This window comes from Onychomys torridus, chromosome 4 (assembly GCF_903995425.1).
Source record: "Onychomys torridus chromosome 4, mOncTor1.1, whole genome shotgun sequence".
NCBI classification, from domain to species: Eukaryota; Metazoa; Chordata; class Mammalia; order Rodentia; family Cricetidae; genus Onychomys; species Onychomys torridus.
The window spans coordinates 7096220-7123139 of NC_050446.1; the positions used below are offsets into that span (position 1 = coordinate 7096220).

At 56.7% G+C, this 26920-nt stretch overlaps 1 protein-coding gene across 1 annotated transcript in view; it reads left to right on the top strand.

Annotated features, from left to right (window-relative positions):
- The first annotated feature begins 2272 nt into the window (after positions 1–2272).
- Fibcd1 (fibrinogen C domain containing 1) overlaps positions 2273–26920 on the top strand; it is a 32222-nt gene continuing 7574 nt past the window's right edge. Inside the window, exons 1-4 of the mRNA XM_036185415.1 lie at positions 2273–2495; positions 9188–9661; positions 13173–13332; positions 13690–13826. Of these exons, the coding sequence (XP_036041308.1) occupies positions 2424–2495; positions 9188–9661; positions 13173–13332; positions 13690–13826 (843 nt within the window). The 5' untranslated portion in view covers positions 2273–2423. The remainder of the gene's footprint in view (positions 2496–9187; positions 9662–13172; positions 13333–13689; positions 13827–26920) is intronic.

Consider the following 26920-nt stretch of genomic DNA (forward strand, 5'->3'; position numbering starts at 1 on the left):
TGGATTAAGTCTTTGTAGCTTGTGAGTACTGGTCCCTGAGCTGGCTAACAGGCTGCTTCCACGGTGGGCACGATGGGAGGACAGGCCGACTTGTCCCTGATGCTGAGTACCCACCGGCCTTGTAAAGGGCTACAGAGCATGAGGAAGGTGTTGGTGTGCTATATGGCCACTCCGCCTCGGAGCTGCCGATGGCTGGTTCGTCTCATCTATAAACCCCCCTGGGCTGACAAGCCTGTGCGCCCGGAGTGAGTGCAGTGTATGAAGACTGAGTGTGCTTTTGCTAGCCCACTGATCCTCCTGGGGTCACCTTAGGCAAGAGCACCATTGCAGAGTGGCAATGGGGTGAGGCCCATCGCTCACCACCCCTCATCTGCACCCCAGCAGGCAGGAGAATTGAGAAGCTGACTGGTTCCACCAGCAGACACTGCCAGGAGGAGCCGCTAGGTGGCCCCCGCTTACCTGTCCTTCCACGAGCCCGGGAGCAGATGTCCTGGAGGCTCTTGTGCGCACCTGCTCAACTTCATTGTTTCTCCCACTCAGTGCCTGGCTTCCCTGGTCTAACCATTAAAGCAAGGTCCCTGAATCAAGTGTGCCCGCCCCAAAGGGGCTGACTGCTCTTCTTGTATACCCTGGGAGGGACCTTTGGACCCTTCTCCCCAGACTCCAGTTCAGGATCGCCCAGGGTGATTTTTAGCGCACACCTCACCTGGAATCAAAATCCTCTCCTGGCACCGTGGAATCAGAGATCCCTTCACCTGCTTCTTGTGAGGGGACAAGGAACCCATAGCTTGCTCAATGAGGAAACTGAGGCTCTGAGAGAGCATGAAGCTGAGATTAGAGCAGGGAAGTGTGAGCCATTACTCCTCAGATGCTTATGTACAGTCCCTGCCTCAGAAACCCCAAAAAGGCCTTTGGAATGAGGTGCTATTAATCCTTTGGATACAAGGGGAAACTGAGTCAAGAGAGGTTCAGTGACCAGTGACCACACAGTCTTCTGCCTAGGCCTGAGATCACCTACAACCTCCATAATCGATGGGGTGGGGGTGGGGGGCACAGGTGCATTGCAATCCATGGAGCCGTCTCCTATCCCCAGCCTGGGGTCACTGGGCAGTAGCCCCGGCAGCTTGCTGGTGGGAAGCCGGGCTGGGACCGCGGGAGGTGCCAACCAGCGGCAGCGCTGGAAGTTCCTTCAGACTGTCGGACTCAGTTTCCGGCTGGTGACAGTCTGGAAGGGCATGTGGCCACCGTGCCCAGCTCCAGCTCTGATCCTCGGGACACTCTGCCCATGTCAGGATCGGGCCCCACCCTCACGGGGCCTGCCCCACGCCTGCCGGGCGCCTAGAGGGACGAGACGAGGACGAAGACGGGGCGACAGACTGGCAGCCGGTGGGAGAGAGATGAAGACGGTGCCAGGGAACAGCACGGCGGCCAGAGCGCCCGGAGCCGGAAAACAGCTTTAGGGAGTAGCGGGGGGTCTGGGCGTCTCTGCGGAGCTGGGGGAAGGGCGTCCGGCGGGCCCGGCGTGGGGCGCGTGGGAGCCACGCGGTCGGAGCCACAACAGCGGCTCGTTAACCGCGCAGATTAAGGACTTTGTCAATTACCTCCGAAGGCTGCTCGGGCGGATTAAACGCTTTAAAAAGTGCGGCTAGTGGGAGGGACGACTAAGAAGCCCCCGCTGGGGTGGCTCAGATCCCTCCTCCCGCGGTCGGGACAGCTCTAGGCCAGCTTTCGGGGAGCGCGTCGGCGGGGACCCGGGATGGGCGGGTGCCGTGGGGTGTGCAGGAGCCCGGCTGCGGAGTCGAGGACTCGAGCACGGGATCACGGGGCTGGAGACTAGCGGGCCACGCGCACACTTGTCCCGGGACCTGGACCCCCGGAGTCCAGCAAGGGGCACCCGGTCTCCTCCCAGCCTCTTTCTTGGGGATGGTCCCGGCACCTGGGGACTTAGGCGAGTCCCGCCCGAGAGGAAGTTTGCGCCGGGCGCCGCAGGACGCGCCGGCTCCTCGGGGAGCCCGTGGCTGCCGTCGCGCCGGCTGCTGCTGACTAGTCCCCGCCACCCGCGGCCGGGCTGGAGCGGGAGTCACTCTTGGAGTCCGCGGGGCGCGCCTGCGCGTGCCCGGGAAGCCGCGGGGAGCAATAAAAGGCCCTGAGAGTCCGAGACGGAGAAGACGCGGAGACTGAGGCGGGAGGAGGAGGAGGAGGAGGGCGGAGGGAGGAGCGCGCGGGAGGCGCGGGAGCGGGACGCGGGGACGGCGCGGCGCGGGCGGCTCTCGGAGGCTCGCGCCCGCGCTCCCCGCGCTCACACGCGCTCACACGCAGCCTGGCTGGCGGCCGCCGCTCCCCGGCCACCCCTGCTCCCCGGCGCACCCCGCGCCTCCCTTGCGCTCGGCCGCGCCCCGCGTCCCCGCGGGTCCTGCGGGAAGATGGTCCACGAGCGGTGGAAGACCGTGGGCGGCGCGTCCCAACTTGAGGACCGACCGCGCGACAAACCGCAGGTACCCACGGCCACGGGAACGGGTGCGGGGGCTGGAGTTTGGGGAGCTTGTGCAGGGCTGGGGGGCACCTGCTCTCCTCCTCCCCCAGCGGAGACTTGAACTCGGGGCTCCCTGCAGGAGGCACTCGCTGCAGCAGTCCCCACCCCCATCGGAGACCCCCCGTGCTCGCTCATGCAGAGGGAAGAGAGGACCTATAGTTGGTTGTGGAACAGCCCTTCAGTTGGGGACAGCTGACAGATGATCCGCGTGCTGAGTCCCGTTCGCCCACAGCCACAATGGGCGTCCTCCCCACTTGCCAGGAGCCCCGCACATCCTCCAGGGCTTCAAGATCAGGACCTGCCCCGCTCCAGGGCTCCCTCTGTCCTCCCCACCTCCCCATCTCTCTCTTTACCCAGACACCCAAACCCGATGGGGGACCAGAAAACATTAATATCCTGTAAGAAGCCTGAGCACTGTGCTTCTCCGACTTTAAGACCAGGAGAGCAAGGCTCAGAGAGGTCCAGCTGCCGCCTGAGGCCACGCAGCCCTGCAGGGATTTGAACCCGGGTCTGCCTGCTCCTCTCTCCCTACAGCCTCTTCCGGGACAGCGAAGTGCCCCGGCTTGGAGGGTGCCCAGGGCTGTGCACTGCACCAGCTGGGACAGAGTAGGGAGGGGCTACTGAGGGGCCGGGCACCCCGCCTCTGAGGCAGAGGAGTGACCGCAGGACTGCCCCAGGCTGAGCCATCAAGGGACTGGGATAGACAGGCATGCTGAGGAGGCCGTTCGCCAAGGAGAGCAGATAATGGGGCTGCCCGTTTTAAATTTTAAATTTCTCCCAGACAGATGTCACTGGGGAAGGAACAGCCAGCGTTTGCCACCAGAGAAGGAGGGGGTGGCCAAGGCCCGCCCCTCACTCTTCAAAGCTGCAACCTGCTTTTCTTCCTGGAGTGACACTGGTCTGGCAAGGGGACCAGCTTGCTACAGTTTGCAAAGCCCTGATGCTACCTCACTTCCTAGTCAGAGGCTCTTTGCAAGTATACATTCCCACGCCACAGGATCAGAGAGGTTGAGGAATTTCCCCAAGCCACACAGCACGCAGGCCAGAGAGCAAGGACTCTGCTGTTCTTCTAACCAGTCCCTTTCCATGGCCTTCCTAACTGTATTCCTACCTTCACTGTGACCCCAGTGACAGGGCCCTTCCTGCTGAGATCTTAAAGAAGCATCCATAACTTCAGGCATTGTCCCCAAGGCTGCCCTCCTTTGGTACCTGAAGGGTCCTGGCTGCTTTTTTCCCTCCCTGGGCTCCAACCCACTTCTAGAGCTTTGTTCTCTCATTTGATTGGCACCACCGGGCCCCCAACACACTCCAATCCAGGGACACCCTACCTGTTCTACACTGGACTGCACGAGGCCGCCTCTCCTGGGAGGCCTCCCTGGATGCCTGGGGCGGGGCTCTTGGTCCAGGCAGTTTTGTTTAAAGCATGCCCTGGCTCTAGGTCCCTCCTCCCCTCTGAGTTCCCCCAATGCCTGCCCTAGGTCCTCCTGCCCAGGTTGCATTCCTTCCCAGAAGCCCAGGTCACTGATGCTTGGCGGAGAGGAATATGGGAGAGGAGGGGTGGGGACTTCTGGGGGGGACGTCTGCTACAAATGGGGCTTCAAGGTGTCCTGGGCCAGGTGTGGCCTCCTGGCTTCTGCTGCCCCTGGGGACCAGCTTCTAGCTGCACCGGGCAGAGCTCGGCTGTCTCTGCTGGGTATGGGGGTATCGGATACCCCTTCCGCCATCAAATAGTGAGCCAGTATGCACCAGGCTGGGTCTTGTGCCTACTGTATGCTTGGACCGGAGGTCAGGTCTTTCCTATGAGCAACATGGAAAGAGTAGGGGTGGAGGGGTGGAGGGAGGGGGGTGGACCTTCGCTCTCTTGGGGCCTCCTCCATTCTAGCTTTAGTGTAGTCTCTGACATGCCTGTCCGATGCTTGCTAAATTGCTGTTTCTCACTGGTGCATCTGTAAAATGGGACCGATCCCCCCCCCCCCCCCGGCCTTCCTCACCTGAGCTAGCAAGGGAGTCAGGTGAACTTCTGGTGTGTTTGCACCCCTCCAGGTGCTGTGCGCCCACAGAAAGCTGGTTCTCCCAGCAGCCTGTCCCTTGTCCCAGATCTCCTCTTTGCTGCCAGGGTGGGACACATTCATACTGCTGTTCCCCCGGAAGGAGAGCTGACCCGGACTGCACCCCAGCACCAGGCAGCGTTGCATCGCTCACATCCTTGCCTCTCACTTCTCTTCACAGCACCCTAGGAGGCTGGCAGATACAATAGATGAACCACTCCTCTCCCTTCCCCCTCCCCCTCCCCCCCTCGGGGACCAAACAGTGACCTGAGCAGACTGGGTGAAGGTGAAGGGGAGGGAGCCTGTGTTCTTCCCTGAACTTGCTGCTCTTCAGAGCTTAGTCGCTTGACTTAGCCGCTTGACTGGGTTGAGTGGTTCTCATCCTTCCTCACGTCCAGGTATAGCCACTCCTAGGGACCTTCTTGGGCCTGCCCGCCTGGCTCTGTTCCCGAGCTGTCTCCACACTGGATGTATGACCCTGGCCAAGTGGCTGACTCCAGCTTCATTAGGGGTCTTCCGGTCCCCAGCACAGGATGGGTCTTGTGTGCCTTGGGGCAGTGACGTTTACCAGGTTTTCGGATAAGACTCTAGAGCTGCATACCAGCTTCCGGTCCTGGAATGTCTGACAGAAGCCGCCCTGAACCATCTCCTGGAGGGAGTGGTACCTTCTTGCTGAGGGGACCCCAAGTCACCTTCCAGCAGTCAACCTCCCAGCCCAATCCTGTGTTTCAGTTATTTCAAAACTTCTAGAAACATTCCAGAAAGCAAGCAAGCTATTCTGTTTGGGAAGTCTTTCCTGAGGTCTAACCTTAATCCTTGCCGAATTTAATTCACTCCATGGCTATTTATGGAGACCCTACATCACACCAGGAGATGCAGCCCACGCCTCAGGGAACATGGAGTCCCCTGGGGACAAACCCAGAAGTCAGGAACTGCCACAGGCCATGGTGGCTGCCATACAAGAAAGATTTCTCTTTCTTCTCATTCAGTAGAGTTTGAGAGGTTACCACATCAGATTTGGGATGAGAGAGGAAGAGACCAGTGAAGCCCCCCCCCCCCCATCTTCAACTGTCCCTTGAGTCAGCATGGCCTGCCTGGGGCTCCTGGGCCTGGCAGAGGTGGGCAGGGGGAGTCCCATAGAGCTGTTGGTGACATTTGGCTGAGAGGGTCCCGGGTAGGTGTGGCCCTGGGGAGGGAGCAGACACCAGTGTGTGCACTTGGGGCTGGTCATGACTAAACTGGCATCTGGGGCCTGGAGGGGTGTGAGGGGCCAGTGTCCTGTCTGCTCTTTGTTCAGGTGGGGGTGACACTCAGTGACTGAGGCAGGCGGTGAGGAGGAGGCCAGGATCTAGGGGTCCTTCACAGACACCCGTGGAAACCCCTTGCCAGCAAAGCGAGAGCCAAGCCAAAAATCCCCTGGTGTCCAAGTTTAGGTGTCTCTAGGTGGGATGGTGCAGACAGCTCCCACATCATCTCCATCACCCTGGGCACCGTCAGTGGCAGCTCCTAGGACCGTCCAGCAAGCCGGGGCACCCCAGTTCTCCAGTCAGCAACACTGGTCCACCCTAAGTGCAGCCACAGCTTCTGGCTGAGGCCCCCAGGACAGGGAGCAGAGCGACTGTCTCCTGACACCCTGCCTCCCTGGCCCACAAGAGACCTCCTCATTCGGGCTGGTAGCCAAGATAAGGCTCTCTGTCTAGGACCCATGGGACTGGGCCACCAGGGAAGGCAAGATGGTGTAGGTGCCATATGCAGGGACGGGGTTCCCAGGTCCCTTGGTATTAAATCTCTTCCTCCATATATTCAAGTTCTCAAGGGGTGGTGACTCCAAAAAGTATATTGGACAAATGTCACCTCCCAATAGAGGTGTTCTGGGAGGCTCCTGCAGGCTCCACTTAGCCTTCCATTAGACAAGCACTTAATGTTTTTTTCCAATTTATTTTGTGTGGTGGGCGTCAGGATCACGTGGGCCACAGGGTTACATGTGCCACAGCAAGTGTGTAGGGGTCGGAAGACAACTTTTAGGAGCTGGTTCTCTCCTTTACACAGTTCCAGGGATTAATCTTAGGCTGTCATGCTTGCCAATGAGCGTCGTTACCTGCCGACCATCTCACAGGCCCAGCCACTGACCCCTCTTGCAGGGGATCAAAGATATCCCCTTCAACCCCATCTCCTAACTCAGGCTTCAGGTTCCTTCTAGGTACTATTCCTTGTCCTTGGGAGGCTCTGTGCTGCCTCCCCCCACCCCCACCTTGTATGGAGGGTTGGGGTGCACCTTGCTCTGCCTGGCCAAAGACTGATTAATAAGCTCCAGCCCCAGGCACAGCGCTGGCCGCCTGGCTCAGACCCCCTTATTATCTTGGGCGATTTCTCTGCGAGGCACGTAAGCCGCAGCCTATAAAAGTGAACAGCTCTTCATCTTTAAAGTTGATCTCTAAAGACTAATTCTGCTCCAAGAGCGGCCTGCTCCATCGATGAGCTCCCATGCCACACTGGCTCCAAGGGACCCTGCAACTCCCTCCACTCTCTCCATCTCTGTCCCCTCAGTCCCCACTCCCCTGGGAAGACTTGTGCCCAATCCATCAGGATGAAGTCCTGAAGACCCGTTGGGAGATGATGAGCCTCTCTCCAAGCTGGCTGAGGGACTTTAATGCCACACAATCAGAGGACAGGGCTTGGAGATGCCCTGGGCAAGGTGTCTCCTGATGGGTCAGAAGCAAGTATGTCAGGCACCTAGCTACTAACACAGCTTTGTCCCTGCAGCCTTGCTTAGCAGGGAAGGAATGTTGGGGGACACTCAGCCCTCAGCCACCCAGCTCCAGGCTGTCTCTAACACATCTCCCCCAACCCCTGTGTCACGCTGGGATTGGCTCTTTGCTCACTGAGCCTCAGTTTCACATCTGCACAATGAGTTGAGCAGCGGCCTTCACATCAGGGGCTGCTCAAGGTTTCAGAGGAGGGGACATGGTGCCTGGCTGAGGGATGCTGATGATAAGGCACCTGTGGGCTGCTGGTCCGCCTGGGGTGGGGGGCTTGGTACAGCCTGGGGTTGCCTCCATTCTGTGTGTGCCTTCATGAAGAGGAGGTAGCTCTGTCTCAGAAGCTAAGGCTCTGGCTCTGCTGGGAGGTCCTGAGGCTCTGAGGTGCTAGGTGTCCCAGCTTATCCCAAGGGCATGGCCTGGCCCACCTGCATTTTCTGTTTCTGTGTGTCCATCCACTTCACCGGCCAGGACTCAGCTGTGCCAGGTGGTCAGACAGGGGCCCAGGCGGGTTTCCTTCCCATGACTTACCAGTCCCCAGGTCCTCAGAAACCGTGTCCTCAGCCTTTGTCAGAGATCCCAAGGGATCATGTCCTCAGAGAGGTTGAGAATTAAGTCGTGGACACAAACTCCCCTGGAGGGGACAAGGGGTCTGAGCGAGAGAGAGTCCCTGAGCCTGGCTCATGGGGCTTGCTGTAAGAGGAAAGGTGACGAAATCTGTCTTGAGAAGCACTGGGGGAGGAGCCCCTGCAGGCTGGGGAGAGAAGAAAAGGTCAAGGAGGGCTTCCTGGAAAAGGCCAGCCCCTGCTCCTTCCTACCAAGAGACTCCGGAGTATTGGTGGTCTTGGGGTTTGTGGGAGAGAAGCAGCTGGCTTCTCAGCAAATGTCTAGTAAGCGCAATGGGTATTTTCTGTATGACTAGGAAAGCAAGGCAGCAGTCAGCTACACCATAAGATCTCACCGTGTGTGACAAAGGGAAGGTGTCCTCCCAATGCAGAGGACACACAGAAATAACGCTCTGGGTGGAAGATAAAAACCACCTCCAGATGCTCTGTGCACATTGATCATGAGATAATAAAAGCCACTAATATTTATTGCAGAAGTGTAACGTGCTAGGCACGGCTCCAGGGCCTTTAATACACTAACTCATTTAAAGAGGCGTCTCAAATTCAGGAAGTTGAGAATGTAGGGGCAGCGTGTGTGTGAGAGTTGAGATTTGGTTATAGGAGGTGCCTAGGGGAGCCCATCCCCCACCCAGAAAGCGGGAGCTTGGGGCCCAATCAGAATGCTTCTAATTGGCTGTGTGACTCCGGGCAGGCCCCTTGCCGCCTCTGGGCTTTGGTTTTTTCCATGTGTAAATGCTCAGGGGCTGTGAGTGACTTGGTAGAATAAGTGGGCCCCCAAAGCGTTTGTCACGCAGGGTCATGGCACCATTTTTAATTACAAGTGACGCCGTGGCTTTGGCCTCAGTTGTCCTTAAGTCACTGTTAGGACAGCTTGGTGCACCACTGACAGCCCTGAGGCCGAGATTGCCCGTTACAGGGGGCACAGTACCCGTGTTTTCTCAGCCCTTCTCCACAGTGGCCTCAGAGCGTCACTGCCTGGCTGTCCTGCCTTGTCCTGCTGGGGCCCTGCTCTAGGAAGAGGTGGGTGTGAGGAAGCAGAGCTCTCCTCGGCCGCTCCCCTGCCTCAGCCTCTCTGCTCTCCCCGTCTGTCTCTCTGACCCAGGGCTGTGTGCGGCTTTCTTCTGGGGTCTCTTCCATCCCAGCCTCCAGAGCCTCACTGGGCAGAGTCACAGACACTAACACTTGCCTTCCTTTCTCCTGTCTGTCTGTCTGTCCCTACAGCGACCAAGCTGCAGCTACGTGCTGTGCACGGTGCTCCTGTCCCTTGCAGTACTTCTGGCCGTGGCTGTAACGGGTGCAGTGCTCTTCCTGAACCATGCCCACGCACCGGGCACGGCCCCCCCACCCATCGTCAGCACAGGGTCTGCAGGGGCCAACAGTGCCCTGGTCACAGTGGAGAGGGCCGACAGCTCCCACCTCAGCCTCCTCATCGACCCTCGCTGCCCTGACCTCACTGACAGCTTCACCCGCCTGGAGGGTCTGCAGACCTCCATGCTGCGGGCACTGAGTGAGCAGCAGGCACAGCCGAGGCTGGATGGTGCCCCCGAGCTGCTGGACGCACTGGCTGACCAGCTGCCCCGGCTGCTGGCCCGGGCCTCCGAGTTGCAAGCTGAATGTGCTGGGCTGCGCAAGGGACACAGCATGCTGAGCCAGGGCCTCAGCACCCTGCAGAGCGAACAGAGCCGCCTCATCCAGGTAAGAGTGAGATCTACATATGCCTTCTGGTAGAGGATGTCTTGATTTGAGGGGTGGGGCCACCGGTCCCGGTGCTGAACATGTAATGTCTGTAATGTCGCTAAGTCTCCACCCTGGGCCTCGTTCTTTCCAGTTGTGGAGGGTTGTATCCTCACATCCATGACCAAATCCCAACCCAGCTTTTCTTCCACACACTTTCCTGGTAACCTTGCAGCCTTGTAGACCCAGCACTACAGGGGCCGGCCCCCAGGCCCACTGAGAGGCTGTGAGTTGCAAGCCAGGCAGGCATTGCCCCCTCCCCCCCCATCATTAGCTGCAAACCGAGTGAAGGAGGGGTGAGGCTGCTCCCAGTTTCCTGCAATGCGGAGCTGCACCCCTACCCTAACTCTTGTCATGGCTTTGTTCTGAGCTGCACAAGGCTTTCCAGGGATGCAGAGCCATTGAGGGGAATCCAGACAGGCCCTTGGCCTCCCACCTCCTCCCTCCCCACCCCTACCAGGTACCCAGCCAGGTTCCTGCAAAGATCAAGTGGAGTGGGGGGGACAGGTTTTGGCCTTGGATCTTCCTAGCCCCTCAGCACCAGCTGGATCTCCTTGAAGAAGGAGGGACCCAGGACTGCTTCGTTTGTGTCTGCTGGTTTCCAGAACAAAATGATTTGAGGCTTGGAAAGCGGTGCTAGTCCCTCTTCAGTACCCTGCCCAGCCTCCAGCCCCGGGCCGCTTCACCTCTCTGACTCAGCCTTCGGGCTAAAGTCAACCCCATCCCACTAGCCATCCCAGCTGTTTCTCTGCGCTTCTCATTTGGACACCCAAGGTGACCAGGCACTTGGTCACCCATAGCTCATGAGCAGTTACCCTCTTCCCTCCCCTTGGAGACTGCAGCTGGAGAAATTATAGCCCTTGTCACTATGTCCGGGTGACTGACGGGGTGATGGGTCCCCTGGGTTGGGGGACATATAGCCAGCTTCCTGCTGCCCTTCCCCCAGGCCATCAGCAGAACAGTGGATTGCCAGGCTCTGGGTGACAGGAACACCACTCTGCCTACCCTGAACTCAGCCTTGATGAGCTGGCTGCCGATGTCCCTCTGAGCTGGAATGCCCCCCCCCCCCCCCGCCCATGATATGCAAGATGGATAGTATCCCCAGTCTCTAGGGCAGGAATTCATCTGGTACAGGACCATCCAAGATATCTTCTGTCCTTCTGGATCATCCAGAGACAACCAGCCCTGTCCCCTTACCCTGTCTTACACAGCCTTCCCCACAATCCTTGGCTCTGCTCCCAAAGCCACGAGTGCCAGAGGTCCGATGCTCACTGGCCAGCTAAGGTTAGCAGTTCTGCCTGTTGACTTTGGGCGATCTTGGGGGGATCACATCCTCTCTCTAGGTTGGTTCTTCCCACCTGTAAAATGGGGTGCTAGGCCAAGCCTGAGGGGATGCTGATGTTCCTGACTGTGCAGGGCTCAGCAGGCCTCTAGCATGTCAGCCACCACTGAGGACCCTTTGTGAGTGGAAGTGATGGTCCACTTCCCCAGGGGCAGGTGCCTTTTTTGACCCACTCTGCAGAGGGGCAGACTGAGGCTCAGTGGTGACGGGGCCTGGTAGAAGCTTGGTCACTGCTAAGCCTCACTGGAAGCAGCTGCCCTGATTTCACGGCCTCTGGTCGCCGCCAGCTCCTCTCGTGATGGTTTGCGCGGCTCAGCGAGCAGAGACTGACTCCCTATTAATTCGGGGCAGGTTTATGTGTTTCAGTGGTAATCATTTGCTAGTTTAAACCGAGGTCTCCTCTGCCTGCCAGGGAGAGGGAGGGGCCGGGCCCGAGCTGCTGAATGTCACGGCCACGGTGACTCGAAAGGATGGGCTGTGCGGTGAGATTTACTGAGGGGTCTTTGCTACCCCCTCATCAAGGGCTGCCTGTGCCCCCGCAGGGGCTCCATGGAGCCTGACCATAGGTCACTGTGGGAAGGGATGCAGGCTCCCCCTGCCCACTGCAGTACTCCTGGAGACCACTGAATCACCTGCTCAGCAGAGAGGAAACCAACAAGGCCTAGAGATGAGGGCCCTGCCTTTGGACGAGCCGAGAATCATATTTTGTAAACTGCTGGCTGGGTGTATTTCTTTCTCTTTCTCCGATGGGCTATTATCTGGCAAGTGACAGGTTCGGTGAGCAAGACCTGCCTCACTCCATGCTGCCTGCTGCCCACTTCCTCCCCCTCCACTGGTTCCCATAACCTCCTGAAGGCCAGGATGAGGATGCAGGGGACCCCCACATCCTTCCGGCAGCCAGCACAGTAAGAGGTTCCAGAGGAAGGAACCCATGCTGCTCTGTTGAGCTCCACCCGTGGGACAGTGATGGAGAGGAGGATGGGAGGGCATGTGTTGCCTCACAGAGCTGTAGTGTTCTGGAGAACAGGCAGTGATAGTCCACCCCAGGATGACAGGTCTGCAGACAGGGCGGGGAGGGTGTCACACAGCTGATGAGGCACAGGACGGGAGCCACAACCCACTCAGGGAACACCACGGCCTGGACCCCACCCACAACTGGGTGGCTGGTAGTACAGTGGTTGCTCCCTCCTTTCCTGCCGTCTGCCTTGAGGAGGAGGGACGAATCCTGGTTCCCAGTTGTACTGGCAGGGTCTTTCTCCTTCTAGACTTCAGGTTCCCTCTGGGAGCATGGAGGTTACAGTCTCAAGTCCTGGCTCTCTGAAGCACTATGGGGCCCTGTGAGGTGATGGACATCAGGCATCTATGGAGACTCCTGCAAATGGGATGCGGGGAAGGTAGCGAGGACATCCTTGTTTGGAGCCCAGTTTGAACGCAGTGACTCATGCCCAGGCTCTATGCCCTTCCCAGATGCAGGCTCATTTCCCCAGTGCGGGGACCACCCCTGCCTTAGCCTCCTCGTGTGGCTGGAATGCACTATAGCCGGAGGGTAAAGTGAGGACCCCACTGGGGCCTGATGCCATGCTGGGGCTGTGTGTGTGGTCACAGGTCCCCACAGGAGCGAGGCTGGAGAAGTGACGATAACTCATTTCTCTCCTAACAGCCAGGGCTTGCTAGGTTGTGGAGAGTGGTTCAGTGGGTAGTGCTTGCCCATGAAGCAGGAAGCCCCAGGCCTGGTTCCCAGCATATGTGGAGCCTGGTGTCACTCGTCTGTAATCTCCACACTGGGGAGGGGAGGCAAGAGCCACCAGAGGTTTAAAGCCAGCCTGACCACGTGACCCCTGTCTCAATGAAAGAATGAAGGCGGGTTCAGGAGGGGAGCTGGTTGGTGGGTGATCTCAGGCTGATGTCTGGTGCTGCCTTTTCCTGCACTGTCCCTACCAGCTGGGCTGGATGCATAGAAGTGGCCAGGCCTCCGCCAGTGCCCTTGCCCTCTAAACCCCTCAGAGAGCGCTACTGACCCCTCAGACTGCCATGGACATGACCCTGAGGCCAGGGGAGCAGGGGTGGGAGGCTCTCCTGGCAGGGGCTCCCCAGGTCTGTGTCCCCTCTAACGTCTTCTGTGCTCTGCAGCTTATTTCTGAGAGCCAAGGCCATGTGGCTCACCTGGTGAACTCCGTCAGTGATGTCCTGGAGGCTCTGCAGAGGGAGCGGGGGCTGGGCCGGCCCCGTGTCAAGGCTGACCTTCAAAGGGCCCCTTCCAGAGGAGCCCGGCTGAGAGGCTGCGCTAATGGTGAGTGACATGACGTGTGCTTGCTTTCTCTGGGTGGGTGGCTCCGGTGCCCAGTTCTAGGGAAGAGAGAGGTAGTGAGGGTTGTCTACCACCTGGCCCTTGACTCTGATAGACAAGCTGCTGCTATAGACACGGACTTCCTGTGGGCCAGGTGACACAGAGCCTGACCTGTTGAGCCATGAGCCCATTTTCCAGGTGAGGAAAGCAAGGCCCCACAGATTCACCTGGGGCTGAGAGTTCATGCTCTTGACCTCTGGTGGACAGGGTTGTCAGAGAGAGCTGGGGATCTCTTTGGAGAGAAGAGATGGCAGCCATAGTGTCTGGGCCTCCGTCACGTTCATGTGGCTCTCATCACAGGCTCTCGGCCCCGGGACTGCCTGGATGTTCTCTTGAGTGGACAGCAGGATGATGGTATCTATTCAGTCTTCCCCACTCACTACCCAGCTGGCTTCCAGGTCTACTGTGACATGCGGACTGACGGCGGAGGCTGGACGGTGAGTCTGCCCTGTGCATCGGCCTGCAGAGGCTAGCCTGCTTGGCCTAGCTCCAAACTCTATCCGCTCCCTGTAGACACCAGGTGAGTCTGCCCTCAGGGAGCAGAAACCAGGTAAGAGGCACCACTGCTCCTGAGTCCTGAGCCCCCACACCTTAGTTCTCAGGGTGTGTTACAGAGTGGGGTGAGGCCTTGGGATGGAGATGCCCAGGGACCTGTCTCTCATATGGACTGAGTAACACCTCTTTATCTATCCAGGGTAGGTACACAGTGGGGCGGAAGAAAGGGCTCAGCCCTGTTCCTCCCGATGTCTGCCTGATTGCACAGTGGAAGAATGGGCTCCTAGCAGGCAGCAGGGACGGTGTAGCCACAGGTACCTTGAGGTTCCTCCGAGCTGGGGGAGCTGGTGCACCTCTCAAGCCTGACTGGTTGTCTACAGAGCACCCGGCAGGAAACAGAGGTTCGGGCTCAGCAAAGGCTCTGACGTCTGCCGGAGCCATTTTACGGGAATAAGACAAAAAAAAGCAGGGTGTGGCTTTGTTTCAATAACTGGGCTGTTCTCGAGATCTGAATTTCACAAATGGTCACATATTCCTCAGTACTACTTAGAGGACATTAAACAACCTGCAGCAGGCAGGAACTGTCCCATGCACTGTGACCTGCTGTCCTGGTCTAGAGCTAAGGGGTACTGCAGGAAATGAGTTTGCAATTCCTTCCCCACACTAAGAGGTTCTGACCCTCTCAGGAGCCTCCCAGGCTCCTTTGCACCATTGACTACTGTGTGCAAATTTAAAAATGCAAATCCCACAGTTTAATCCCAGCAGAGGCAGAGGCTGGTGAATCTCTGAGCTTGAGCCAGCCTGATCTACAGAGCTAGTTCTAGGACAGCTAGGGATACACAGAGAAGCCCTATCTCAAAAAACAAAAATAAACAAACAAACAAAATTAGCTTCACGATATCAGAGCTATATAAACCAAAAATAAATAATACAATGCAAAACCTTCTTCCTTTATGCAGAATGAAGTGCTGGGCTTGGCCTGAGGACGCCTTGCTCTGTTGGCTAGGCTCTCTTCAACAGTGGGGCACCTACTATGCACTGAAGACGGACCTTGGAAGTGTAGAGATGGGGAAGCCCCTGCCCTGTTCTGCCCTGCTTAGCATGGGGAAGGATTCAGGCTGAAGTTGCTGTGGCCGAGGGGCAGCCTGGAGGGTGGGTGGGGCTTTTGAGCTCAGGCAATGAAGAGCAGGTGACATTCTCAGGGCACAGAGTCAGCTGGGGTGTGTGGTGCAAGAGGAAGTGAGGCTGGGTCAGTGACAGGCACGGGAACGGGAACGTGCGGGTGCTGGGGAGAGAGGGATGAGGCTTCAGCAGTGGTCTGAGTCTGTGTTCTCGGGCAGAGCTGGGATACTCACTCAAGTGTCTGCAGATGTGGGGGGAGTTCAGTTGACAGGATTGCCTTCTGCTTAGGAGGCAGTGTGACCTATAAGTAATGATTGGGCTCCGCCATCTATCGATGGATCTGGCAATGATGTGGCTTTTGCTGTATGATCTTATGTAAATTACTTCAGTTCTCTGAGCCCCAATTCTCCACAAGATTGGTTTGTTTGTTTTTTTAAAATAAATCATATTTACTTATTTTAGTTTTTCGAGACTGGGTTTCTCTGTGTAGCTTTGGTACTTGTCCTGGAACTCACTCTGTAGCCCAGGTTGGCCTCAAACTCAGATATCTGCCTGCCTTTGCCTTCCAAGTGCTGGGATTAAAGGTGTGAGCCACCTCTGCTCAGCTGTTTTTTTTTTTTTTTTTGGTGTGTGTGTGTGTGTGTGTGTGTGTGTGTGTGTGTGTTTTAAGATTTATTTATTTATTATGTATACAGAAGAGGGCACCAGATCTCATTACAGATGGTTGTGAGCCATCACAAGGGAGCTGGGAATTGAACTCAGGACCTCTAGAAGAGCAGTCAGTGCTCTTAACCTCTGAGCCATCTCTCCAGCCCCTGTTTTTTATTTTAACTCTGCACTTGTGTGTATCCGTGGAGGCACGTGCATGTGAGTACAGGTGAAGGGTACATCAGCTCCTCTGAGTTAGAGTTACAGTTGTGAGCCACCTGATGCAGGTGCTGGGACTCAGTCCTTCGCAAGAGCAGTTCAGGTTCTTACCCACTGAGCCCCATCCCTGGCCATAGTATTAGAGCTTTTTAAAGGCACGCACCAGAGTGGCCGATAGGAGGAAAGGAATGTGCTGGAGGGAGACAGGAGCCTGGAGATGCCAGGTCAGGGTCCCTCAGCCAGGAACACTTCCAGGCCAGGCTGGGGTTGGCCTGATAGGAGCTCTAGTGTCCCAGGCTGCTGCCACAGAGTGCTAGACTCCGTGGCTTCGAAGCTGCCCAGCCGGTAATTCAGAGTCACCTCCCCTGATGGGGCAGGGTCACATTGCCGCTCCGGAACCTGTGTTTAACGGTTTTATTCTGGCTGTGATTCCCCTGCACTCAAGCCAAACCTCCAAAGCTGAGGAGATACAGAGTCAGCAAAGTGCCTGCCCCACGAGCATGATAGGCAGCGTCCATACCCAGCACCGTGTAAAAGCTGCATCTGGCTGCTCAAGCCTGTAGCCCCAGCTCTGGGGAGGTTGACATAGAGTTCCTGGAGCTTGCTGCTCAGCTAGTCTTGCTATCACTGAGCTCCAGGCTCAGGGAGAGGCCTTGTCTCAAGAAGATAAGGCGTGAGCACATGTACCTCCATGCCTGGCTCATGCACAGCTTTTTGTTAAAGAAATTGCAAAGTCCACTTCTGTGCTTTTGAGGGTAGTGAGGGTTCTGGATCAGGGTGTCCTGGAAGCCAGTCAGTGTCCTTACCATGGGCTGACACTAGGGACGGCACAGGCCACCACAGTAACCCAGATGTTCAATATCATGCCACCTCATGTCAGGAAAGAAGGCTACATGGTTCAGAGAGATACAGGCCCAGCAGCTCCCAGTGTGGCCAGCTAACCTCTCTTCATGTCTCTGACCTTGGCCTCACACAGGCTGCTTCCATTGCTTACCCAAGACTCTTGGCATTGACTATTTTTGGTGTTTGAGGTCTAGGCCGATGATGGCCAAGGGGGTGTTTAACACCAGCTGAAGTTACAAAGCAGAAGGGGTAGGGACTTGTAGGGCAAGGCGATGTGAGTCAGCTTTGAAAGGGGTTGGTGTCCCCAGCAGAGGGGAGATATGGGGGGCAGAGTGAGCGAAGAAGGAGCGTGGCAAAGCCTGCAATTAGGAGCCAGTCTGAGTGCAACCAAGGATCCCTGGAGACCCCGAAGATGGACATATCTCTAAACTTGTCTTCAGGCTCCAGGGGAGAGCTTTTAAATGTACCGGATCCGTGTCTGGGGTTAAAAGCTCTTTTGTTTTTCTAACTGCAAAGAGGCTGAGTTATGGCCTCTGCCTCTGGGATCCCTAGGCAGGCAAAACAGCCAGGAGCCCCCGCCAGGCCCAGAAATCAGATTTAAGGGTTAGGCTGGGTTTGTGCCTGGCTGAGGCCCTGCCATGCCGTGCATCTGTCTTCCACTCAGGCTGACTTGGATCCAATCTCCTGGGAAGGCAGTCAGGGTCTGGGCCTGGTAATTCCTTCGGCCTTGGCTTCAGGGACGATTAGCAGGGATGGGTGAGGAACAGTGCCTTTACTTAGACCGATGCCTGAATGGGGGCTCTGCAGGAGAGGTCGGCGTGGTCTGCAAAGTGCTTGTGTGGCTGGTAACTGTTCATATCCATTTGGCTTCCGTCAGAAACAATCTTCCCCCAGATGCCTGTGGGCACCTGTCAGGATCACCCCCCTGCCACACAGAATCTCCTGGACGCTCAATTGTTGTTTGGGAGGGTGCTGGCCTCTCAGGCCATCCATCCCCATTAGGTTCCCCATCAAAACTGCCCAGCTTCGGGTGCCAACACTGCTGGGCCCCAAGCCCCTGAGTGGACTCCTCCGTCACAGCCTGCGCTCTGGAGACTAGAGTGGAAAGGAGGGGGGGTTAGTTGAGGCACGTAGCAGCCAGAATACCACTTCCTGCCTAGCATTACCCTATGCCTCTTCTACCCACAAAGGCCAGCAGGATAGCCTGGAGATGGCAAGAGGTTTGCCTCTGCTACCCAGCCAGCCTGGCCAGGGAAAATCCAAGCCTCCTGAGGCAAGTCAGTGCAATTAATTGCTACTGAACAATTAATTGAGCACCAGCCACAGGGAGCCAGCTGGAACTGAGGCAGGGTTGCCCTCAGCTGGGAGGGCAGATGGACTAGAGAGCCGGCTTGTGTCAAGGCTGAGGGTCACTGGAGAGGCCCTGATCTTGGTCTAGAGACCCGCTGCTAGAGGGTGAAGTGGGGCTCAGTGGGAGCTGCGAGGCTGGTTGGGGCCTAAAGCGGCTTCAGATTGCTGACATACCTGATGTGAGAGGTCTGAGTCAGGGTTGTGGGTGACAGGCCCATGGGGCTGTGCTCTTTCTGGGGCTCAAGTGAACTCTCAGTGTTGTAGGGTCCCCACAGGGAGGGGCGCCCCTAACAGGGAAGGTGGGGAGGTACAGTGAGAGGGAACTAAAACTGAAGCATGAATTCCATGGACCCCGAGTCCTTGCTTCTGGAAGTTGGGGTGTCATGTAGGAACATGCCACTTGGGGCTCTTTGGGGTTGGAGAGACCTCAGAGCAGATGGGTAGATGATGTTTCAAGGTGACCTTTAGGCTCACTTGGCCCCTGACCGTGACTAAGCCTCTCTGAGCTGCCACATGCTCACTCTGGAGGTGGGGACATGGGGTGTGATGTCAAGGACGCTGGTGAACTTGACACTGCCCCTGCCCCAGAAAATGAGGAAGGGTAGCCATGGGTGATCTTGTGATCCAGATCGGAGACCTTCCTTACTAGGCCCAGACCAACCCTTGCCATGTCCTCTGGAGGCCCCTCTGACCACACTGACTAATTTCCACACCCCTTCCCTGTGCCGATCACAGGTTACCACTTGCCCCTGTGTTTCCTACCTCTGTCCTAGCCAGGGCAGGAATTGTGTCCTCTCATGATTACCTGGGCTTGGCACAGCGCCTACACTGTCCCCACACCCTACCACCTTTTTATTCCTTCTTTCCTTTTTTCTAAAGATTTATTTACTTTATTTACAGTGTTCTGCCTGCATGCCCAAAGAGGGTGTCAGATCTCATCAAAAATGGTTGTGAGCCACCATGTGGTTGCTGGGAACCGAACTCAGGGCCTCTGGAAGAACAGTCAGTGCTCCCAACCTCTGAGCCATCTCTCCAGCCCACCCTAGCACTTCTTGGACAGCGACCTTGCCCTCCCTGGGCAGAGGAGAGGGATTTGGGAAGGGAAGGAAATCCTGGCATTGCCAAAGCCTTACCTTTGTGTAAACATGGTGAGACCCACATCGCCAGCAGGGACTCGGCACACACCCCACCTGACTATTGCACAAGTGCCTGTGTGTGCGTGCGTGAGTGCTCACACATACCCACACCCACACACCTGGCTGTTGCACAGGCACGCACACACACACACACACACACACACACACACACACACACACACACACACACACACAAAACCCACCCCACCTGGCTCTTGCACACACACACACCACACACCACCTGGCTGTTGCACACACACACACACACACACACCACCTGGCTGTTACACACACACACACACACACACACACACACACACACACACACACACACACCCTGGCTGTTGCACGCTAACACCGCCTGCTCTCCAACCTGCTCCACCAGGCTCCAGATGCTTTCCCAGTGAGCGAGCAGGGTCATGGGTTCAGATATGCCTCTAATTGGCTCCATAGAAGAGGAAGCCCCCCCTTCCCCTCGTCCTCTTCCCTCCTCCATAGGCTGTGGGGCAGGAGGAAAGTCCTGCCCTCCCTGTGGAACTTCAAAGGAGCCTGGCAGGCAGGCAGTGCAGAGAGAGATGAAAAGCTCCAGGGGACCCTGTGCTGGGAGGCCAGCCCTCCTCCCCTCAGGAGAGCCAGTGACCCGCTGTGGCATCAGTGGGCCACAAAAATGTCCCCATGCTGCTGCCCAGAGCCCACCCACCTTCATAGTGACCGAAGTGACTGGTACCTGCCCCTTCCTGTTCTCTTGATCTGCCAGAGGCAGCCGCCTCCACCTGGAGCAGGCCAGTTTCCCCGACTCTGGTGTCCATCAGGTAGCGCAAAGTGTCCATGGGACACCACACGTGAAACACTCAGCACAGCACTTGATAAATGGCAGCTCAGAGCAGTGTTTTGCCAGAGTTGGCAGGCAGTGGCTGCCAAGCCTGGGAAATGTGGCAGGGTGCCAAGCCTGGGGGTACCATTTCCAGTCACAAACAAGGAGTGGGTTATTTCCTTCTGGACCCAGCAGCTGATTTTGGAGAGGCAGCTGTCAGACCTACTGTGTACCACCAGCAGGTTTGGGGGGCAGCTGTCAGACCTACTGTGTGCCATCAGCTGACTTGGGGGCAGCTGTCATATCTACTGTGTGCCATCAGCTGACTTGGGGACAGTGGTCAGACCTACTATGTGCCATCAGCTGACTTGGGGGCAGTGGTCAGACCTACTGTGTGCCATCAGCTGACTTGGGGGCAGCTGTCAGACCTACTATGTGCCATCAGCTGACTTGGGGGCAGCTGTCAGACCTACTATGTGCCATCAGCTGACTTGGGGGCAGCTGTCAGACCTACTATGTACCATCAGCTGACTTGGGGGCAGCTGTCAGACCTACTATGTGTCATCAGCTGACTTGGGGGCAGTGGTCAGACCTACCGTGTGTCACCAGCTGACTCGGGAGGCAGCTGTCATATCTACTATGTGCCATCAGCTGGTTTGGGGGGCAGCTGTCAGACCTACTATGTGCCATCAGCTGACTTGGGGGGCAGTGGTCAGACCTACTGTGCATCATCAGCTGACTTGGGGCAGCTGTCAGACCTACTGTGTGCCACCAGCTGACTTGGGAGGCAGCAGTCAGACCTACTGTGTGCCACTAGCTGACTTGGGAGGCAGCTGTCAGACCCACTGTGTGCCATCAGCTCATGCTGACTTTGGTTCATCTTCAGGAACAAGGAAATGCCTCAAAGAGGGGGAAACATGGCTTAGGAAGGTTTCAAGACTTGTCCCAAGTCAGGAAGCACCATGAAGTAGGCAGAACCTTCCATGGAGTCGGGCACATTTGAGGATACCTCCAAGTTCTTTGTTCCTGCAAAGTAAGAGTTGAGCTTTTCCCTGGCTCCTCCTATCTCAGCTCCCAGAATCACCTACTGGGCAGGCCTGGGAGGCTGGCTGAGGCCCCTGCCTGTCCCCAGTCAGCAAGCCCCTCAGAGCAGGAAAATGGAAAGTGCCCCTCCTGAGGACATCTAAGGTTTAGGGAGCACCGCTGCCCCAGGGTCATGGCCTGTGGGGGAGCACCCTTCCACCCCCTGGTTCTCAGTGCCTCAGCTTCTTCAAGCAGCCCAGTGTGCCTCCCTGAGCACAGCAGTCCCCACAGAGGGGGTTCCCAACTGCTCAGAGCACCCCTGAGCCATGCCTGAATGCAGCACCACTCTGTGTGTGTGTGTGTGTGTGTGTGTGTGTGCGCGTGCGCGCGCGCTGTTTTGATTTTGAGACAGGGTCTCATGTAGCCCAGGCTGGTCTCAAAGTTGAACCTTGAAATTCTGGTCTTCTTGCTTCCAGCTCCCAAGTTTTGGGATTTCTGGAGAGCTTCCCTCTACCAGGTCTGAAGATGGAACCTGGGACTTTGCGCATGCTCAGTAAGCACTCTATCAACTGAGCTGCGTCTCTGGCCTTTGAACCAGCACTCTGATTGCTCACATAAACTTTGGGGCTCGGGGCTGTCAAAATCTCCATCTAATAGATGAGGAAACTGAGGTACAGGCCTAAGAGATTAGGTGCAGCTGTGCTGGGTCTGCAGGTCTGTGTGTGCCTGCTCTCTGAATGCTGTGCTCATCCATGTATGCCAGCGCCCACTGGGGTCAGTGGAAGCTATGATTCCAGGGGAGAAGCCGGGACTTGGGAAGTGACATTGAGCTGAGTCTGTAGTGCTGTGGCCCCTAGGTGCCACTCTAGAATGCTCCCTGGGACTGAGAGACAGCTGGACTCACAGGTGTGCAGGCTGAACTTCTCACCCACCGGGCCACAGGACATCTCCACAGGGAGTGCCTTGCCATCTCCAGTCTCTGGCTACCTCAAACTCCAAAGGTCACCCACACTCCCAGTTTTTGTCTTGCCAACCGCTAGAAGGGAGCCCACCCCTGCAAGACTGTGGTGTGAGGCCTGTTTGGTCTGCTAGGTACTTAGGATACCAGCTCTGTACCCTCAGTACTGCTGCAGACATGGAGTGGGCCAGACAGGGTTATTTTGCAGCAGAGACTCCACAGGACCAGACTTGTGGAGAGGGAGGCCGAGGAGGCACTGAGGTGTTGATGTGGCCCTCTGGCTCTGCTGACACTCACAGGATAGTCCGCTGCATCAAGGGCGGGTGCTGATTCTCCTTTGAAATCGCTCAGCACTGTCTGCAGGACCATGTGGACTACACACTTCCTTGGCAGAGCCCCTGGGTGGTGCTTCCAAGCTGTGCCAGTGGAGGCAGGAGGCCGGGTTTTAAGAATCCGAACCAAGAAAACATGCGCTGTCTGCCTTCCCACTCACGGCACCGGCCCAGGAGGCCTCGGCGTCGGTGAGTGTTTCTCTGTCGCCTGCCAGCCAGAAGCCAAGTGAAGCCCAGGAGCTGGGCCAGCACCCACTGCAGGCCCAGAGTTGATCAATAACTACTTTGCTTCTGGCCTTGGCTTCCTCAGCCTTTGTCTACCTGGGAAGACCGGGGCCGAAGGAAGGGAATGGGCACTCCAGGCTGGTGGCTGGCATCCTCCTGCCCAGCTGATCCTTGCTCTCTAATTAAAGCCCGCATCCTGTCGTGGTTACCAAAATCCAGCTGATTTTCAGAACTCTGAAGCCACAGCTGCGGTTTGCCCCGGGCCTCAGAGTCTGATGAAACACTCATGCGCACGGCACCCTGGTATTGTCCACCTGGCCTGCTGAGCCACATGGACTTCTCAGGGGGTGTCAGGCCACATAGTGTGCTGCCATGGGTGCCAGTGTGAGTTCAGGGACACTCAGGCATTCAGTATTTGACCTCTGGCTTGCATGGCCCTCGGCAGAACCCAGGAACTTGGTGGCAACGGTTCTTAAACTGTGGGTCTGGATCCATTGGCAGGTGGCGAAATCAATTTCCTGGGTTGCGATCAACATTGCTTTTTTAAATTGAATAGAGTGGAGCAGGAGAGGGCACAGTGGAAAATGACGCTGTCTGCTTAGTCCCTGCAGCCTTGGTTTCTGATGTAAACTGTGTATCTGAGTGTATGGGTGGGAAGTGGGACTTCTCTGAGACCTGGTCCAAAGATCTCTGAGTCGCATCTCCAAAGCCATGGCAGGGGTGTGTGGTGGCCCCTCAAGGGGTGGGCCATAGTGTGTGGCTCAGTCCAACTGCAATGCCCAGGTTGGCAAGTGCTAGGGTTTCTTTGTAAGAGTGCATGTATGTTCATGTGTGTGCAAACACATGTGCACTTGTGGAGGCCAGAGAACAATGTTTGATGCTGTTCTTCAGGCTATGTGCACTTTTTCCCCACCATGTAGCTGTGGGCAGCCTTGAACTCACAGAGATCCACCTGCCTCTGCCTCTGTGCTGGGATTAAAGGTGTGCGCCACCATGTCCAGTTTATAGCTTTTTTTTTTTTTTTAATTTGAGAATTTTTAAATTCAAGCTTGCCAAGTAGGAAAGATCAGCCATCCAGCCCCAGGGATCCACTGTCTCTGCCTCCCAAGTGTGTGTCCTCACACTTGGCTTGGCTTTGTGTATGTGTGTGTGTATAAGTGCATAGTGCATTCACATGGATGTATGGGTGTGCATGACAGTTCTTGTGATGTGGAGGTCAGAGGAGGACACTGAATGTCTTCCTCTATTGCTTCCCACATTACTGCCTCAGGCAGGAGCCCTCACTGAACCGGAAGCTCGTTTCTCCTAGGCTGGCTGGACACTAAGCTCCTGGAATCCACCTGTCTCTGTCCCCTCCAATGCAGTGACTAAAGGTGCATAGAGCCATGCCCAGTTTGCTACATGGGTGTTGGGGATTTGAACTCAGGCCCTAGGCTTGGTAGGCAAGCAACTTTGAACAGATCTATTTCTCTAGGCCAACACTATGGTTTCTTCAGGGCCAAGTCTAACAAGAATGCTGGCCATTCTTAATTTTGGTGTCCCTTTGCTGGGTAGAAAAGAAGCAAGAGGTCCTGGTGGGCCCAGATGTGTGCGTCTGTCCCAGATGACCATTCAGGTGGAGTCCATGGTGGACAATGGGACAGCTGAGATAGTGGTGGCTGAGGATGTGGGTGGCTGAGGATGTGGGTGGCTGAGGTGGCCACTGTCTCAGCTTCTGTCTTCCATAACAGACAGAATACAGAAGAAACACAGAGCCCATCTGTGCTGGAGGAGGGATTTGGTGAACAGCAGGTGCCACAGAGGGAAACGATGGACTCCATCTGAGCTGGTGGCCTGGACACTTTTTTCTGTGCCCTTTAGTGTTTGGGAAAAGCAGGGTAGGGCCAAGCTCCAGGAAGTATAGCTCGGGACTGTGAGGCCCTTGCGGTGGATCTGAAGAGCAGGCTGGGCCCAGCCCACAGCTCTGAGCTCTTTGGGGATGGGACTCAGAACTGGGGGGCTCCATCCAGAAACCTCAGTAGTCCCTCAGCCTTCCAGGAGGAGGTCAGCTGGCCCCCCAGTGTGTTAAACTGCACTGCCTGTGGCCAGAGCTGGGCCTGGCTGCCCGTGGGAGGCACTGTTTCCTCCCTGACACCCCTCTCCACACCAGGTCTCTCTGTTTGGTCTCCACTAGGGTTTCATCTCCTGGGGAAGGGGGGCTGGAAGCCTGGCACTCCACTTCCCATTTCACATTGGGCAAGGCACTAGAAGGGTGTCCTTTGTGGAGGTTCTGGGATGCAGAGCTTGCTGTGAGGGGTAAGGAGGAAGGACAGAGCTGAGCTACACAGGGCTCAGTCTCCCCAACAGAAGCGCATTTCTCTGCTCTGTGTCCTGTGTGTGGTGGTGGAGAGTCTCTGGCACACCAGCTCTTCTGTGTTTTCCTGCCCCAAGGTCCCTGAGGGCAGAGTCTGGACCTTGTGCCATGGACTGAGTTTCTCCAGAGAGAGGCTGGGACCGTATGCCTGAAAGGGTGGCAGCAGGCATGTGCACAGGGGGTGGATGGGGAGGAGACGTGAGGGGCTGGCTTTTGGAAGAGAGAGCAGGGATGAAAGGAGGGGAAGCAAGGAGACTGGCCAGGCCTACAATGCTCATGTTTATCCAGCTAGCCCTGGCTGCACACCTACTAGGCATGAGGCTCAGTGGATCCTGACAGCCCATGCACATGTCACAGATGATAACACAGGTTTGGAGAGGTGAAGGTTATGCTACCAGAGGCTGTGCAGCAGCCAGGGGCTGGAGTCCAGACCCTTAGCAATTCAACCCCTCCACTTGACCTGGCTGCATCCCTCGGGGTGAGGGCCTTAGGGCCTCGGGGAGGAGGTGGGCCTGCCAGGGGCTTCCAGCCCGCCGCTCCTGCTGATCTTCACCTCCTCCAGCAGAAGCAGGCTCAGGCTGCCTGCCGCCTTCGCCTTCCGGAGGGCCTAAGCTTCTGCCAGGATTAAGCCTTTCAAAGGGCGCGTGCTCAGGGTCCCAATGTGCGGCCGTCAATACGGCTCTCCACACCGCTCAGATCTCCCCAGCCTTATCGAACTTCCTTCATCCAGCGAGTCCCTCCTGAGGACTTGAAATTTCAGGGCAGGACCAGGTCGGGGCAGTAGAAAAAAAGTGTCATCTTCCCCCCAGCCCGTGACGTCAGAGCTGCCCAACTGCCTGTGACTGACGCGTCCATGGGGACCTGGTGCATCTCGCGAGCAGACGCCGCTGCTCCGCCCGGGCACCCGGGCGGTTCCGAGCTGCCGGAACCGGGCTGCTTAGTAATGAAAGCGGCAGCCAGAGCTCTGACATCAGACGCAGACACAGATGGAGGCAAGTGGGCGCTGCCTCTGCAAATGAGCAGGAAAAGGCTTGTTAAACAGAAAGGCGGCGTGGGCCAGGCGGCCCCGAACGGGACTGTCAGCGATCGGGTAAATGCTCGTCAGCTCGGCCGGGACCAGCGCCGTACTTATTTCAAGGCAATTTAACCAATGGGACTCCACACTCCCAAATCGAGAATGTTATTAAAAAGAACAGGCGGCTCTGGCGGCCTGGCGGCTGGTTGGTACCCGAGTCACACCTGAAGCCTGCTCTGGGCTCCTGGGCATCCCTTGAGAAGTAGCTTGGATTCAGGGCTCCCAAGCCACAGCCCCTGGGATCTGCCAGGAGTGTGTGATTTGGGGAGAGGAGCTGTGTGAGAGGTGGGAATCTGGAGATCAAGTCTAAGGTGAGAGGTTGAGAATGGACTGCATATGGTAGTGTGTGCCTATAATTCTAGCATTTGGGAGGCCGAGGCAGGAGGATTGCTGTGAACTGCATAGTGAGGTTCCAGGACAGATGAATACAAAGTAAGACCCTGTCTCAAAAATAAACAAAACAAACAACAACACCTATAAATACCCCAAGCACATGCCCGCCCACCCCCCCCCCCCATTTCTGACTTTCTCTGACTGTAAGTTGAGACAGCATTTCATGAGGCCCAAAATGACCTTGGATTTTTAAAAAATACCTATTTATTTATTATGTATACAGAAGAGGGCGCCAGATCTCATTACAGATGGTTGTGAGCCACCATGTGGGTGCTGGGAATTGAACTCAGGACCTCTGGCAGAGCAGTCGGTGCTCTTAACCTCTGAGCCGTCTCTCCAGCCTGACCTTGGATTTTTAGTGTAGCCACTGATGACTGAACTGCTCTTCCTGCCTCCACCTCCTGGTGATGTGCCACCATGCCTGGCTTAGACAGAGACAAAACACTCGGCCCGCTGAGCCACAGCCCCAGGCCCCTGGAAGGGCTCTGCCTATCATCCCACAGCAGATGTGGGCCAGGCCCAGGAGCTGAGCTGCCCCGCCCACC